At 39.8% G+C, this 17007-nt stretch overlaps 2 protein-coding genes across 2 annotated transcripts; both read left to right on the forward strand.

The window, feature by feature from the left end:
- The first annotated feature begins 1784 nt into the window (after window positions 1-1784).
- nppcl (natriuretic peptide C-like) lies at window positions 1785-2384 on the forward strand. Its single transcript, XM_073486072.1, has 2 exons — window positions 1785-1883; window positions 2088-2384. Exons 1-2 carry the CDS (start codon window positions 1785-1787, stop codon window positions 2382-2384), a joined length of 396 nt encoding a protein of 131 aa, XP_073342173.1.
- A 4548-nt stretch (window positions 2385-6932) lies between these two features.
- Window positions 6933-13350, forward strand: gapdh (glyceraldehyde-3-phosphate dehydrogenase). The gene is made up of 12 exons (XM_073484954.1): window positions 6933-7109; window positions 7592-7637; window positions 9948-10047; window positions 10882-10988; window positions 11096-11186; window positions 11297-11412; window positions 11864-11945; window positions 12117-12268; window positions 12374-12452; window positions 12616-12699; window positions 12782-12879; window positions 12966-13350. Exons 2-12 carry the CDS (start codon window positions 7615-7617, stop codon window positions 13033-13035), a joined length of 1002 nt encoding a protein of 333 aa, XP_073341055.1. The 5' UTR covers window positions 6933-7109; window positions 7592-7614; the 3' UTR covers window positions 13036-13350.
- Window positions 13351-17007: the final 3657 nt, after the last annotated feature.

Raw genomic sequence — 17007 nt, forward strand, 5'->3', positions numbered from 1 at the left:
TTCTGTATGTGTGATTGATATGTTATGTAAAGACACTTGCCAACAACAGGCTAACAGTATGATTGCAGCAGCACTTTAGGTTTTATCTGTGGACAAATTTCAGTTAAATGTATTCAGTGGGTGCTAAGTGTGCAAACATGAGTAAATTTGCCTGGTTCATAACTTTATTTGATGCTTGTTCGTGCTGGTATGAAAACACATTTTGCTCACTGAAGCTGCTTTAATTTCTAAGAGAAAATATTCACTGATTGCACGTTGGCTCTCTGACGTACATTTCTAATTGCTGGGGTTTATTTACTTGAAATAATCAGAGGCTGCTGAACTTTGAGGTCAGTGTGTTGGATCGTGCAGCTCCTGCTAGTGTTGTAATTTGGCGGCAGGGGGTACAGGGAGCAGATGGCACTGACAGACTGTAACTTACCCAGCAGAGAGGGGAGGTCAGTGCATGCTGGGAACAGCCACGGAGACAAAGGGGAGAGAGGGAGGCTAACCTGCGCAAGAAGCATTGTTACCACATGGGAAATGTATTATTCAGATTAAGTCGTGACATAAAACACGTGAGTCTCTCCAGCGAGCTCACTTCATAACTCATTGGTCTCATTGACGAGGCGCTCACTGACTGCTGCCCTCTGACCTCTCCTGTGCAGCACTAGTATGGCTCACGGTACACACAGTCACCTTGGCAATGACAATCACTCTCTAAGACTATGACATCACTCCAAAGAAAAGGAGATGAGGAGGAGGAGGAGGAAGAATGGGCGGGGGGGTCATCTCTGGCTCTACAAAACCTCTGCAGCATCCCAGCTGATGCCCCAACATTCAGCTCCTGCCAAGAGGACAGACGCAAGAGGAAGAAAATCATCCTTTTCAATTCCATCACGGAGCAAGGAGTAGGAGGAGTCAGCCGAGTGAGATAGTGATGCTCCCAGCAGGTGCCAACAAGTGAGAGGTAGCTGAGAGAGAGACCAAGAGCGAGGGAGATGGAGAAGAGCCTGTGAGAGCAAGAAGACACCCCGAGCTCTGAGAGAAAACCAACTACAGGTGAGCACACTTAGATTTTCTTTAAAATGGTTAGATATTTGTGTAAAACTTTATTTTATAGTTTTTATCAATGCAAATAGTTACTTTAACAGGATAACAATGAATCAAGTTAATTAAAATTGGTTGTAGCCACAAATGGAGCTGTTTTTTAAAGGAACTACACATTTTGAGAGAAAACAATTCATACTGCTTTAAAACCTGAACGCAACCTTAGGTACGATCATAAAGTAAGGAAATCAAAACTTGTAATGTAAAATGTTAAACATGTTTTACAAAGGATTGGACCTAATAAGTCCTACTTGAAACACTAACTGACCCTTAAATCATTTTGATTTTCTCCAAGAAAAAACTTTATATGATACTCCTATAATAAATGTATCCAGATTCTGTTTTATTGACTTATTTGTTTGTCTGTTTTAATCTAAATTTAGAAGCCTTACCAGAGACGGGGGCTGCAAATTAGCTCCGTTTAGATGCCCTATATACATCTGTTGCATTGCTTTTCTGTATGTATTTGAAATGTATACAAATAAATGAAGCAAATAATTATTTTTAAATCTTCAAAACACAGATTGAGACCTCTCACATTTTCTCAAAGATATTTCAATGCCATTTTTTTATATTTACAGTCTATATATTTGAGTGTTTTCTGCATGAGTCATTTTATGTATATTTGGGTGTTTGCAGCGTGTGTATTTTCAGTCCTCCTGCTCCAGTTTTTCCTGCCCGACATCGCTGCTGCCATGCTGTGTCCTGTGCTGCTTTGTGCCGCTCTGCTCCTCCTGACACCCCTGGAGATCACCGAGGCTCGCGCTCTGCACCCTTCTCCTGATGCCGCGCAGGTACAAGGGGAGAGGGGGAGGATGGAAAAGGAAGAAAAGAGTGGATTGAGAGTGGATGTAGGATATAAAAGAATAGTCCAGAAGGAGGGGAGGGAGTGACGGAAAGAATAAGAGGAGCAGGGAATGAAATGTATCACTGATTGAATTATTCTCCCTCGCACACTCCCTGACAATTAAATTTCATCTTTTTTTCCCCTCCTGTAGTTCATGGAGCAGTTTCTGGAACGCTACAATGACCTTTTGACCCTGGACGACCTGGAGAACCTGTTGAACAGCCAGCCAGAGGAGCAGTCCACCTTCTCCTCGGGGGCCAAAGCGGCCGAGTACCCCAAATGGGCCGACGCGCAAACGCAGGCTGAGACCCCCTGGCTGCGCCTGCTGAAGGGTGCTCTGGCCAATCAGAAGCGAGCAGAACCAGACCGGTCACGGAGGGGATGGAACCGAGGGTGCTTTGGTCTTAAACTGGATCGGATCGGGTCCATGAGCGGACTGGGCTGTTAGTGGAGAGAAAATAAAAAGACTGATGACATCCTTCTTAGAGTAAATAAGGGGAAAACACACATGTAAAGGTGTTGACATGCAGAGAGGGATGTTTACATGCGTGTACACTACATGTAGTATGGTGTTCACATGCAGCTAATGTGGTTTCATCCAGCGTAGGTACCATAGATCAGACGCTTCACACTATCCTGGCTGTTTTGACAGAGCAGCTGTAGTTTTATTCCATGTGTAAACTGAGTATTAGAACATGTGAGCTATGTTTACATCAAATGATCATCTTTGGCTGTTGGGCTTGTTTTTTAAGTAAATTGGCACTTTCTGTTTCTAGCCTTGTCTGCGTACAGTAAATGTAAAAGTGTTTAGATTATTTGTGGTCGGGGGATTGTGTGTAAAGTCAGGTCCATAAAGGACGGCACCTGTAATTCCTGCTGTTTGTTTTTATGTTTACTTATGATTTGCATGAATAAATGGATTTGACATTTGCTGTGTTCTCAATATTTTTGCGTGAGATTCGTCGTCCACTTCTGTCTCACATGTCAGTCCCAGTTTGTTGACTCTCTCAATTTGTCCTTCAAAGCGGACCTTCAAATTCTGATAGATTTTTTATTTATTTATTTTTTACTCTTAATGCTTTCTTAAATCTTCCAATAGTTGTTGGAGGAAGTTACATTTCTTCCCACATCATTCTGGAGGATTGGTGGCCAATCCTAATAACTGAATGTATGAGGACCCTCTGCTGCGTCCAAAAAAGATTCTGGCTTTACAGCCAAGTTCCCAGTGCAAAAAGAGTGAAGCAGACAAATCTAAATATATTGGCACTTTTTCCAGATAATCTCATTTAATATTCCACCCAATATTTATAAAGTATGTGTATAATGTAGATAAATATGATGCAGTTGTGCTGGTCTCTGCACCAGCAATGTGCCCAGTTTGAGAACAACAAATGAATTATTTTAAACTTTAAGGCGATGTGCAATGGTCCAAATCAAGACTCTCTAAATTAACAAATCAATCTCACCTCATGGTACATTTAGAAGCTATTCTGGAGCAATCATGAGAAATCTTTGGTCAAAGAATGGCAATAATTGCCTACAACTTTAAAAACTTGTGACTAAATAAGTAACCAAAGTACAAAACAACATGTTTAGGTGTTATATATTGAGAGTTTAACACTCATGAAGCCACCGACTGTCATCAGATATCCTGATTGGTGCAAGGAAGTACATGACATCACTTTTCTCTAACTGACCTTGCCCACTTTAAACCAGTGACAAGAGCACAGAGACAGAAACAAACACAGGAATCTCTGATGTTGAAAATGTATTACAGAATATTATGTTTTCATGTAGGACCTCAATGGTCATAATGAGAAGCCGATTGTGAAAGTAAATGTTCAGGGCATTTAAGGAGCTCCTGTCCATTTTGGTTTAAAAGTTAACACACAGTTCACTCTCAATTTAGGAAACAGCAGTTTACTGTCTCACCTCGGGATCCATTTCGTTATATCACATCATATTAATCACTAATAGGTCACAAAAAAACCAAACTGTATCTAAAATTTGATTACAACTGAGCAGTGGTTGCAAATGAAGATCATGTGATATGACTGAAAGCTCCAGAGCAGCTACTAAATGGGCCCTGAGGTGAGGCTGTTTAGTCAACTTTAACAAAAAATGAAAATTCATTGTTTATCTACCCGCTCCCGTGTTTCGCAGTCCACAAAACATTTCTGATCTCTGAGCTTCTGGAGACTTGGATTACAGCAGATTAGCTCTACAGAGACATTTTTAAGACCTTTAACATTTTAAAACAAGTCCACGTCTACTTCAGTTGTTTAGGAGAACAGAAGCTCCAGGCATACTTTGTGGACTACGAAACTTTTTCATCAGCATGGAAGTGAGTATATAAACACTGATTTATTTTATTTTTGGGTGAACTAGGGTCTGTTCACCTTGTCTATTTGAAGCTGATCAACTAACTGGTAGGTATCTGAAAACTAATTTATTTTCTCACATTTTCTTACACCAATTACAACAGTTTCCTACCATATAGTCTGTTTATTACTTCTGTTGCCACACTAGATGGCAGTCTAACTCCATCATGTGTTTATTTGTTCTTCACCACACAGAGCTGACCTCTGGACTTTGCACCGGACTTCAGTGCAGGACACAAGTTGTATAAATCTAGTGAAGGGCCCTTTTTACATGTGCACTCAACTGTGCATAGATCACCAAACTGCCATGCTTATGTTTTGCTGTCGCTGCACTTTATAACTGATATTTTGAGAAATAAGACTAATTTACAGACATGCTGCTGTGATTGAGTTAAAATGGTGATATAATGATAATCTTACAGTGAGCTTGAATTAATCATCCCCCCAGATATTTTATTCCATGGCTGCTCACTTCTCTCCCTACAGTTGGTAGTTTGACCAGTGAACATGTGATTTGTATGAGGCAGCATTTACAGTACTGGAAGCACAACATGGTCCAAGTGTTGACTAGCCAGCCAGCATCTAATCTTAGCCTGACCTTTACTTCCCCTCTTTGACCTTAAGCTGCAAAGCAGAGGCCAAGACTGGCACACAGTCGGGGTTGTGGTAGTTCAGCTATGCCTGGACATCTGGACAGCAGCCATAAAATATGCGCTGTTCGGTTCTGCTGCAGAGCTACATGTCTGTTAGCCTGCTGCAAAACATGTCTGACCACCTGACCTGCTGAGGTGGAAAATACATATAAATATATAGTGTTAGTTAGTGAATGTTTTCTTTGGTCAAGTTAGTTTTGTATTGTACTGCACCGTTATGGTCAGCTGTGGTGAAGAGATGCCATGTCATGGGTAAGGTATCAGTTCACTGTCTGGACTGCCTGCTGCTGAGGCCCAGTATGCAGCCAGCCCTGATGTAACAGAATTATATTTGACATATACTGTACCTAGATCTAATTTATCATTTTAAAAGGTGCAATATGTAAGAATTTAAGTTTGAAATACTCGAGAATTAACTTAAATTATCAACAGAATGCAAATAAATAGGAGATTTGACGTTAGTTCAAAGACAGTGATGTAATGTTTTGCAGAGATATCTGCTGAAGTCAGCATGCTTACCAGCTAGCCCCAGCTCGTCCTGTTTCCATAAAACCACTCCCAGCTCCCAGTGCGGACCGCTAGCTGCATGGCTAACTGAGCTAGCTACAGTTAGCAGCAGTTCGGGCTTACTGTGGTGATATGCTTCCCCCAATGTGTTTGGAGTTTGAGAGGTGGCCTTAGATTTTGCATGTTGAAGATTCTTTTCATTATTTTTTTTTATTCAACAGTGTTATGAGATTATTTTGACTTGTAATGACATTTCACACTGATGTGAAGAGTTGGCACAAGCTTGTGTTTGAATTAAGTGTCTTCATACATATTGAAGTATATATTTAATAATGTATTTGCAATATATTGATAAATTATATATTCTCTATATATTGACAAACATGCATTTCATGTATTGGATATACATATATACTATATATATAGTGTATATGAACAATGTTTGATTAAAATGTAAATTCATTATATTTTGTCATATATTCTTTAAAGAAGCAGTTCACCCAAAAATAAAAACTGTTTTGCATACGGCTGAATAGATAAATTGGTGAACTTATCCTTCAAGCAAAACAACAAAATGATGTATGCATCGTCAGATATATGTGGCCTCTTTCCTTAAATTAAATGTATTTTTTAATATATAACGTTACATTTTTCAGTATATGTCAAAATATTCTTGTTCCACAAGGGAGCAGGAATATTTCCTGCAGGATTCACCTTGCTGGTTCAAACTGACATCCTCATTATACTGATTCAACATTTTGTTTTAGCCTCTGGAGTGCTTTTCTTTTCAAATGCAAACTCTGCTGCCAGATAAAAAAGTCAAAATGAACTCAGAGAACAGACGTGTCACGTATTATGTGCACAATGAATAAAAGTGAAGACAGCAGCATAATGCATCACAGAGTGCAGCATGTGTAGTCGGACAAAGGAAACTGTCTCTCAGTGACATGTTTTAGCATTCAGATTCTGTTGGAGTTAATCATTTCTAATTAACCTGACAAAGCAACAAGATGGACTCCAACAGACCGAAGACGCCTCCTCTGCACATGCGTAATGATCATGTGTTCAGGTTCAGTAACCCAGAGTCAACTTTGACTTCTGCTGAGGAGACTCAGAGACAGAGGATGAAGGGCAGAAAGTGAAGGGTCATGGTCTTTGGACATTAAATGTCACAGTCACTAAGACAGAGATTTGATCCCTCACTTGCTCCCTCTGTGTGTCTGTATCTACTGAGAAGGTCAGTGAGGACCCCCTCTCTGTTTTCAGTCCACTATCTGAGGACTTTAATATCTGAGTATCTATATTCAGACAAGGAAGTTGGAAACTTGTGCTGAAAAAATGTGAATCCAAACAACAGATTTGACAGTTTTGGGCCTATAATTAGCAGCAGAAATGGGATGCCAAGACAGAAGCTTCTGGCCTGTTTAATCACATGAAGTTGCAGGGGCCAGCTTGCATTTCTCTCTGCAGGCTGATGACCTTGACATTCAGAGGGGGCGGGGCGAGGAGCAGTGACCTATGAGAATGGGGCGTGGCTTCAACCTCTGGTTAATCATAAAAGCACACAGCTAAACTTTGCTCTTCCCCACTCACACCCGGAGTAGCAAGACAGACTGAGGCATCTCACAAACGGTAAATACCTGCAATGATGATGAAATGATTGCAGTCAGAGAGAGTCAGGAGCCTGCAGGGCCTCAGCAACAGGCTGCATGACTGGATAACTTGATTTAGATCACCTGGGGACAATCTGCAGGGGCTTGATTGGAACTCATTTTAAAGCAAAGTGGTTGTAAAGTTAAATTAAATTGACTTTGCTTATTTGCTTACTTGCTTACTTGTTACTTCTGAGGCTGTGAAGTTGATTTTCAGTAGGTTTTACCCTTGCAGGGAAAGTTCTGGTCTGCAGATTTGCATTTACATTTTCTTGTTCTGTGGTCACAGATAGCTTATCAGTGAAAGTCTTTACCTTGTTCATTTAAACTCTTTGCTTATCTCAACATACAGCCTTTGTGAAGTGTCGGTCACTGAGTTAAAGCTAATATATGGCATCATAAATGATGGTGTATCATTAATTTAACAGGATGCACTAACCCTCCTCGTGTTTCTCCTTACAGAGGACTAAAACAACCCAGGCAAAATGGTGAAAGTTGGTATCAATGGGTAAGAGCTCGTTTTCATTCATCCCCTTAGTTAACACAACTAAATGAGCAACATCATTTTGTAGACCACTCTGCTTCTCTCTGCACCCCTAACTCACAATGCCACACCCCTCTGTGTGCACAGTGAACGCTTTGAAGAGATCTACCGTCAATGATTGAATTTAACTTATTACATTTACTCAAGTACTGTACTTGAATGCAGTTTTGAGGCACTTGTACTTGAGTGTTTCCATTTGAAGCAACTTTGTACCTTTCCTCCACATTTATTTCTCAGTTTGGAGATTCAGTTCATGAATATAAAGTAAACTGCTAATTATGATGTATCATTCGAGACTACTGTAATCTGTCCAGTAATCAGTTGAATCAGCTCCACTGTCATCAGCTGTAACTGAAGAAATTAACACTTGATGCAACTCTGTTTATAATCCAATAATATAATATACATTTTCTGAGATGGGCCATTCTGTGTAATGTGCTTTTAACTTTTACTTAAGTCATATTTTGCAAGCAGGTCTTTTACTTGTAACAGGGTATTTCTGCACTGTGGTATTGCTACTTTTGCAGTGGTGGAAGTAACTGATTACAACTACTCAAACCAGGTCATATTATACTAATTTTCAGGTTTGTTCTTTTATTTGGGGGTCCTAGTAGAATAGGTTTACAAACTTCAATTTTCAAAAAACAATATTTTTCTCATATGGTGCATTGCTGCTGCTCCCCTTTTCACGCTGTCTTAAACGCTCAATTTAAGCTAGAGAGAGAGAGACATCTCGCCTCTGTTCAATCTTTGGAGGCGTTTCAGGCAGTGCAGGAGCAGTGTTTTCTGTGGGAGTCACTCCCTTTGGTGTGGACTTTGGGCTTTTTCACTTTGCAGACCTTTCACATGCACACAAATGTTCATAACACAGTAAAGGAAAGGCAAAAACCCCAAAAGCATAATGACATCAAGTCATTTTTTTTCTTTCAAGTCTGTAATTTTGCTGGCACTTAAGTATGCATGACACCATATAATCTACTTGGTTACTTTTAAAATCATAATTGAGTAAAATTTGAATTAATATCCAGACCTTTCATCTACATATTTGTAGCCAATAAGGCTAACAGATCACAAGCAGAAACCCTTTCAGCTGAACGCCTGCTATTGATGATACGCTAAAAATCAACGATAAAAAAAGTAACTAATCCTCAGAGTTGTTTGAGATGAATACTTTGTACCTTCAATTACGTGTTACAGAACTGAGTAATATACTTGTACTTGAGTACAGATTTTCAGTACTTTTTCCACCACTGTACTTTCTTAAGTAAAGGATCTGAACTTCTTCCACTTTGTCCACTGAAAGTAAATAAACATGTATGTAGTTTATTGATACTAGAGACAGTTAAAAGATTAACCCTAATAACACTTTATATTGAGTGTTCTGAAGCTGTGGGACACTTCAAAAGAATCCACAGCATTTACATCCCTCTATGGAGCAAGAGCTCAATAAAAAGACTGGCACAGACTGTCTTTATCTGTGACTGACTCAACCTTGTGCTCTGAGGAAAACTGCCGTCACTCTGATTAACTAATGGTGACTCTGTACAGCACAGAGAGGTTCTGTACTGGAGGACATGCACAGATGCACATAATGGCGACCTGTGAACAGTCACCTGGTGTTGCACTTTGCCCCTGAGCAGATAACAATGAGGGCCTCAACATGACGAGGGTCATTCTTGTTTTTCTGCTGCCTGAAGCAGACTGAAGAGGACCTGCGCAACTTCAATATTATTGAACACGCATGATGTGACGTTAAAGGCTCCCTATCTGTTTCATGGATCTGTTCTTTATCTCCCTGCCCCTCCTCTTCCTCCTCATCCTCCTCCTCCTCCTCCTCCTCTACCACTGTCTGAGAACAGTGTTTCTGTGCCAGGATTTTGGACCCTCAGTTAAAAAGTAACTCAGCCGCTTGATCAAACAGCGCACGGCCGTCACCAGGATTACCACATTAGAGGTTCAGTTCGACTTTAGCCCCCAGAGAGGAGAGTGTGCAAGGCAACACACACCTCCCTCTGCCCCTCCTCCTGAACCTTGGCCTTCTGTCGGCTGTTTCAGGTCTCCTCGGGAGTTATTTATCTCACACAAAGGGAGAAGGCTTCAACAATAACAGATCGTAGGCCATGCTTAGGTTGAAGTGTCAGAAACACAACTCTGCATATTCATGACTGATTACTTCAGACATGACTGTAATCTCATCAACTGACTTTAGTCAGACTAACATGGTATTGCACCACCATCTAGAGGCCAAACTAAAAAACACTGTCCACTTTTCAGATTCGGCCGCATCGGTCGTCTGGTGACCCGTGCTGGATTCACCTCCAAGAAGGTGGAGATTGTGGCCATCAATGACCCCTTCATCGACCTGGAGTACATGGTAAGTAAAGATCAGACCATCAGGGTTTGGGTTTTAAATTCACACCAGCCATCAGCCAAACAAACTGTAGGTGACGTCTGGAAACTTTTTCAGCTGTTTTAGGAGCTTTGAAACTAAATTACAGTCTGTGGACAATGATATTTACTCAGAATTATGGTGAATTAAAAAAATGTTTAAAATATTGTCATGTCATTTCCATTGGCGTGCATTCACTTGGCAAATGCATCTTGTGTCTTTGAACACTGGCTAAATTTAAGCAGTACATTTACTCAAATACTGCACTTAAGTAACACTTTGAGGTACTTTTATCTTTACACTCCACTACATTTTGGAGGCAAATTTACTCCACTGCATTTATTTGATGACTATAGTAACTAGTTACTTTGCAGATTACCAGCTGCATCAGAGCCAAAGAAGTGCATTTCTTAATAAAATGTTTTAATTCAAATATTGAGGAAACATGCTGAATATTGGAGCTGATAACTGGCCGGGCCAGTAATTGGTATAAATAAAAGTTTTTAATAATGCATATATTTACGTGTGTGTGCATATACTGTATACTATAGGTCAACTGAAGTATGTTTATTTAGAAAATTACATTTAAAATCAGATACTTTAAGACTTTTACCCAAGTACTATTCCTATGGGTAACATTTTATTTGACTTTTGAGTACTTTTTATAACATTGAAATGAAATATGTAATGAAGTCTTTTGTGGTCTGAGATGTGTTTGTCATCTTTATATATTAATTAATTCCAAATTGGCATCTCTTCTACATTTATAATCACCGTTTAGTGAAAACTGTCATCTTTTATTTTATTTTTCCTCTTTAGGTCTACATGTTCAAGTATGACTCCACCCACGGCCGCTACAAGGGCGAGGTCAAGATGGAGGGTGACAAGCTCGTCATTGATGGACATAAAATCACCGTTTTCCACGAGTGAGTTCGCTTTAAATGTAGAAAGGGTGGTCATTTTACAAATATGCACATTAGCAAAAGGAAGAACTGACTCTTAACTTTTATGTTCTCTCTCTCTCTGTCTTCAGGAGGGACCCCGCTAACATCAAATGGGGTGATGCTGGTGCCCAGTACGTGGTTGAGTCCACTGGTGTGTTCACCACCATCGAGAAGGCCTCTGTACGTACTCAGTCCCATTACAAAAATATCATGTAAAGATAATTGGGACATGTGATGTGCACTTGGCCAAGAAGGATGTGGATTAAAAAATATTTCAAAAAAAATTGCAGGCTCACTTGAAGGGTGGTGCCAAGAGAGTCATCATCTCTGCACCCAGCGCCGACGCTCCCATGTTTGTCATGGGTGTCAACCATGAGAAGTACGACCATTCCCTCAAAGTCGTCAGGTAAGAATCAGAAAGTGTCTCACAGACAGCCAGTCTGGTTAATCTATTAGTGTCCATGTCTGTTTTTTAAAATTGAAAATTTGCAACAGAGATTTTAAATCTAAAGGCTGCAGTTCAAACTTATTATTATTATTATTATTATTATTATTATTATTATTATTATTATTATTGAGCATTTTGAGTCATAATTTAAGAAAATTATTTTATATATTTTTAGAATTCTACAGTTTTATGTAATTTTATTTAGTCAGATTTTCAAATATATTTTAATTTTCTTCAACAGATTAAATTTTTTTGACACTCCTATGACTGTATTTTATTTTGAAAATCCTCAGAACTCAGATAATTATAGAAACTTTATTTATTGATCGTGCAGCAGGGGAAATTCAAGGGTTACAAGATTTAAGAAAAACAAAAAACTGATGCTTTCACCTTTTTTGCCTATCCATAGCAATGCTTCCTGCACAACCAACTGCCTGGCCCCCCTGGCCAAGGTCATCAACGACAACTTCCACATTATTGAGGGTCTGATGGTGAGGATTAAAACACTCTGCTGGCTGAGAAACAATCTGGCAGAGAGATGCTCAGCAGCCCCTAAAACCAGATTAACAAACAGCCCAAAATGGCAACATGACATTAAAAGTTAGAGGAGCGTTAAGCCATATTCAATCATCCTCCTTTCTCTTCCTCTCTGTGTCCATCAGAGCACAGTTCATGCCATCACTGCCACCCAGAAGACCGTGGACGGTCCCTCTGGCAAGCTGTGGAGGGATGGCCGTGGTGCCAGCCAGAATATCATCCCCGCCTCCACCGGTGCTGCCAAAGCTGTTGGCAAGGTCATCCCCGAGCTCAACGGGTCAGTGCCAAAAACACACGACTTGTATCGCAGCGTAGTATGTTAATGCACTAAATCCTCTTCATTAAGTTTGACATTCACCTATTGATTGTCTGTAATTTACAGCAAGCTGACCGGCATGGCCTTCCGTGTCCCCACCCCCAACGTGTCAGTGGTTGACCTGACAGTCCGTCTGGAGAAACCAGTGAGTGAACACAAACCACAGTGCAAATACTGAGATAATGATGCGTTTTTATTTGGTTGCCTGTGTTTGAACATTGCTAGACTTTTTCTTTTTACTGTTATTTTACGTTTCTAATGAATGTAATTTTGTGTGATAAATGCATTTCTTCTTTACTTCTCAACAGGCCAAATACGATGACATCAAGAAGGTCGTCAAGGCTGCGGCTGAGGGACCCATGAAGGGCATCCTGGCATACACAGAGCACCAGGTATGCGTTTGTCTCTTCTCTATGATCTTGGAAAAGTTTGCCAGTCAGTTTTCTCGTTAACCTCTCTTTCGCTCTCCTGCAGGTCGTCTCCACAGACTTCAACGGTGACTGCCACTCCTCCATCTTTGATGCTGGCGCTGGCATTGCCCTCAATGAACACTTTGTCAAGCTGGTCTCATGGTACGCCTTCATCATGGATGGCTTTCATATCCAAATATCTACTTCCACAGACTCTTATTGACTCCTTTCTCTTGTTTCTTAACCAGGTACGACAATGAGTTTGGCTACAGCAACCGTGTCTGCGACCTGATGGCCCACATGGCCACCAAGGAGTAAACCAAACCTGCCGATCGACCGTCACCACACACAACTCTCCTGATACCAGAGTTATACGTGTACAATAAGACATTGTATTGCTATGATTCTGCCCGGTTCCATCAAGATAGTAGACCCCCATCTGATGCCTGAGGAAAAAAAATCCCACAGAGCAAACGAAAAAGATTCAAATTGGTGACCAATTACCTTTTTTGTATTTGTTAAATTCCCTGTTCTGTTCTTGTGTGAGATGGAGTGAAGGTGTGAGAGATTCTGTCTGTCTGTAGTGCTGAAGTGCTGCAGTCAGTGGTGGAATAAAGTCCTCTGTTTGTGAGATTCAAGTCCTCCTTTTCTCTTTTTTTTTAAATTTTTTTTTTTTTATCCCTGCACCGGACAGACCTATAGAGAAACTCCTCCAAAGGGATACATGCCGATATCTGTAGATGGATTCTTTAAAGGGGTCAGTGACTCTAGCCTAACAGAAGTTAAGACCAATTCCCTCCTGTGGGAATACACCAACACCTCTTAATTGCTTGGTTTCTTGAGTAATTGAGACCAGGGAGGATAATTTCTGCATGTTTGGCCTTTTCAAATCAATTCTCAGAACAGTCACACATCCATTTTGGAAATGTATTTCCCTCTGGTCCCGTTCAATACCTGGTCCATGTGGGAGAGTACTGCAGCATAGCTAACAACCTGACAAAAGCCAACTACAATGGCTCAATAAGAGGCATTTATGAAGTATGCCTGCTGGTGATTCACTCTCAAAATGTCAAGAGCGCTGAAAGTTCATTCAACAAGTTATTATTGTGACTTTGCTCACTGATCCGTCTATTTTGGTCATTTGTCTGAATCACTGGTTTTAATGGAGGCGAGTTGCTCGAGGATAAGATATCCTCGAGCAACTCTGCTGATCGACTGTAAATGAGAAGAATTTATTGATTATAACACCATGCCGATAGGAACATGCTCAATGTGAGCAAATTTAATGGTATTTCCCTCAATTTTGCTCTCAAATGAATTGAATTTGATTCCATTGAATCTTTATTTTTTAATTATTTTTTTCCCCCTGATTTATATGAATATGGGACAACAGTCATACAATGACTGGATGCAGTTTTAAGAGCTTAGAGTCAACCGTCTTTTTCAGTCCCATTCACATAAATATGAGTGTGTGTGTGTGTGTGTGTGTGTGTGTGTGTGTGTGTGTGTTCCAGTTTTCTTCCATTGTACACACAACTGGAACTATGCACACAATTTGCCCATCTGTCTAAAACAAAATGCCAGACCGCCAAACTCTAAGCACAAATCTCATCATTTAGCTCACTTTGTTCACCTGGAAGACACTTGCCTTCAAAATGCCACACCTTAATCACCATTTAGTCTCACTCACCTGTTGAAAAATCATCTGGCCAAACACCTCCATCACCTGTCAGAGCATAAAGGAGGTCTACAGGCGACATGGACTGGTTTTATTAGATCTGAACAACTTCGCTGCTTTGATACAATGATTGTCAGTTTTGTGTTACATTATTGCAACAGTCTTTAAACTGTATGCATCATACATTAATGGTCAAAAAAAAGTATAGTTTGTTAATTTGTATTTTTGTGTCACATGGGATTATTAGACACCATCAGCTCACCATAAAATAAAATCTGCCAGTAATACATATATGAGCAATAATAGAACATAAAATAGTATAAATATATAAAGAACTTATAGTTTATCATGATAAGGAGCATTTTTTTATTGTGTCCTGAACTTTCACCAGTTAACTGGTCTAAATGTTTCATATGTGAATATCCAGCTCAATCTCATCTATAAGCATCATCTATATTTACAAAATCAATATTGGCTTTGTTCTGTTTAGCGCTCCTCAAAATTGGAATCTTTTTCTGTTTTTTGTAACATTTAGGGGATTTTTTTGTGCGGCAAAGTTATGTGTGTATTTAATGTAGAAAAACCGTTATTTGATGCATAAGATATTCATATGATAGCTCTGCGCACCGTTTCTGTGGAGAGAATCAGCTTTGACAAGAGAGAGTGTGTTTTTATTTTGACAGAATGGTAAGCTGTTCTCAGTTTTGTGTTTAGAGTTTGGAGAAATTGAGCTCCAGTGTTTAAACTACAGGACAAAACTGTAATCAAAACATCAGATTAGTAATTCCTTCAATTAGAGTCAAATTGATGATCAGATACCATTATTTATTATTTATGAGTCTCATTATTTTCTGACACCTCTACCTTTTGCTTGCACCTGCAGAATAGAGGCCACAGTTCTGCCGTAAAACCTGATTAGTTATCACGATGTTCTTTCTGTGTGAACGCTTATATAGACTGTATTCAAATGTATTCATGTCTCTGTTCCTTTGTGTACTTTTAGAGTGACAACAATGAGCATCATAATTAAAGTGATGTAAAACTGGATCCCATTGACACACATTGATGTGTGGATTTTGTGGATAACAAAACAAAGACATTGGATAATGGAGAGGAGATAAAAGGCGGGACAGAGGTTAAAGCCTCGAGTACTCCCACCCCCTCTCTTCTCTCCCTCTGTTTCTCTCTCACACACTCTCAGTTCGCGTGCCTCTCCATCGCTGATTATTTCTAAGCCAGATTGACAACTGCAAATTTTCTCTCCAGCTCTCCAGAGAAATGCCACATGGATTAACAGCAGGAGGGTTCAGATTAAGATTATTTGATAATCTACAAGAAGATCTTTAACATAAAGACCAGCTGAGAGTTCACAGGGGGGGGACTGACAGACAGACAAGGGGAAGGTGAGTGCTGATGCTTGTTTTGGTGTGATGTGTAATGTGTTTTCCTCCCGGTGTGTGTTTGCTTTTGTGCATCTTGGATAAAGAGAGAGCAGAGAAGAAAAGTGTGGAGGGATTTTGATTATCTCAGGAGACCTCTGTTTTTGTTTCTCACTTGCTGTCTTGATGTGACTGCGTTCACTCATCTTTTTATGTTTGAGTTTATCACCCTGCTGTCCCTCATGAGACTCAGCTGACCAACTGCTGCAATCATCAGAGGGATCATCACATAAAGTCCTGCAGAAAAGAGTCCTTGTGTGATGTCCACAAGGATCATTAACAAGCCTTTAATTGTTACATTTAATTGTCAGGATACTGCTTCTGCAGCCTGAAGGCACGGACAGAGAGGCCGTGGAGAAGCTCTGTCTTTTAGTCAGTCAGAATATTGAAGAGCACTGCACTGCTGTTAATCTACTTTTAACCATTTTATCCATTTGTATCCTCATATCACCGTTTGCACCATCTAACTCATTACTGCACATTGCCACTTTCACTATTTGTATTAATATTTGTTTATAGTTGTGTGCAAGGGCGTCACTTTGTGTTGGAAAGAGGTGTGGACGCAGGAGCTCAGATGAAACAAGTTAAATAGTCTTCAACGTGTGATTTTAAGCAATGAATGGACAGATCTTAATGGATGATTACAGCAGGAAAAAACTTGCATAGTCTGAGCTACTACAGAGGTGACAATATGACAATACCAAGCATAAAACACACGGCAATATGAATCGTACAAGAACAGTGATCATACATGCTTTTTAACAATGGAGAAACAAAGTGTTCACAAGAGCTCGTGAGTCGAGGTTTAAATGTGTCAGAACATGAAGTAAACTGCAGCATCAGGGATGAGACGATTTCTACTTATTCACTCTTTTTAAATTAAGCACTATTACGCACACTCATATTTTCATATTTCCTATTACAAATATTTAAACAACTGAACTCAAAGGTATTTTTCAGAACATTTCAAAGAAATAATGCTTTTAAAAAGTGATGGGGACAAAAGCAGCCATTTTACAAAGTGGTGAAGACATGTTTCATGACACATATGGTTATGTATGTATATATTCCAGAGTGTAGACATGTTATAATATTTTATCTTCATCTTTTCATCTCCATATCTTGTCACTACTTTTTCCTTCTAATTTTACGAGCTATAAGCTGATCTTGGAG

The sequence above is a fragment of the Pagrus major genome, chromosome 17 (genome assembly GCF_040436345.1).
Source record: "Pagrus major chromosome 17, Pma_NU_1.0".
Lineage (NCBI taxonomy): Eukaryota > Metazoa > Chordata > Actinopteri > Spariformes > Sparidae > Pagrus > Pagrus major.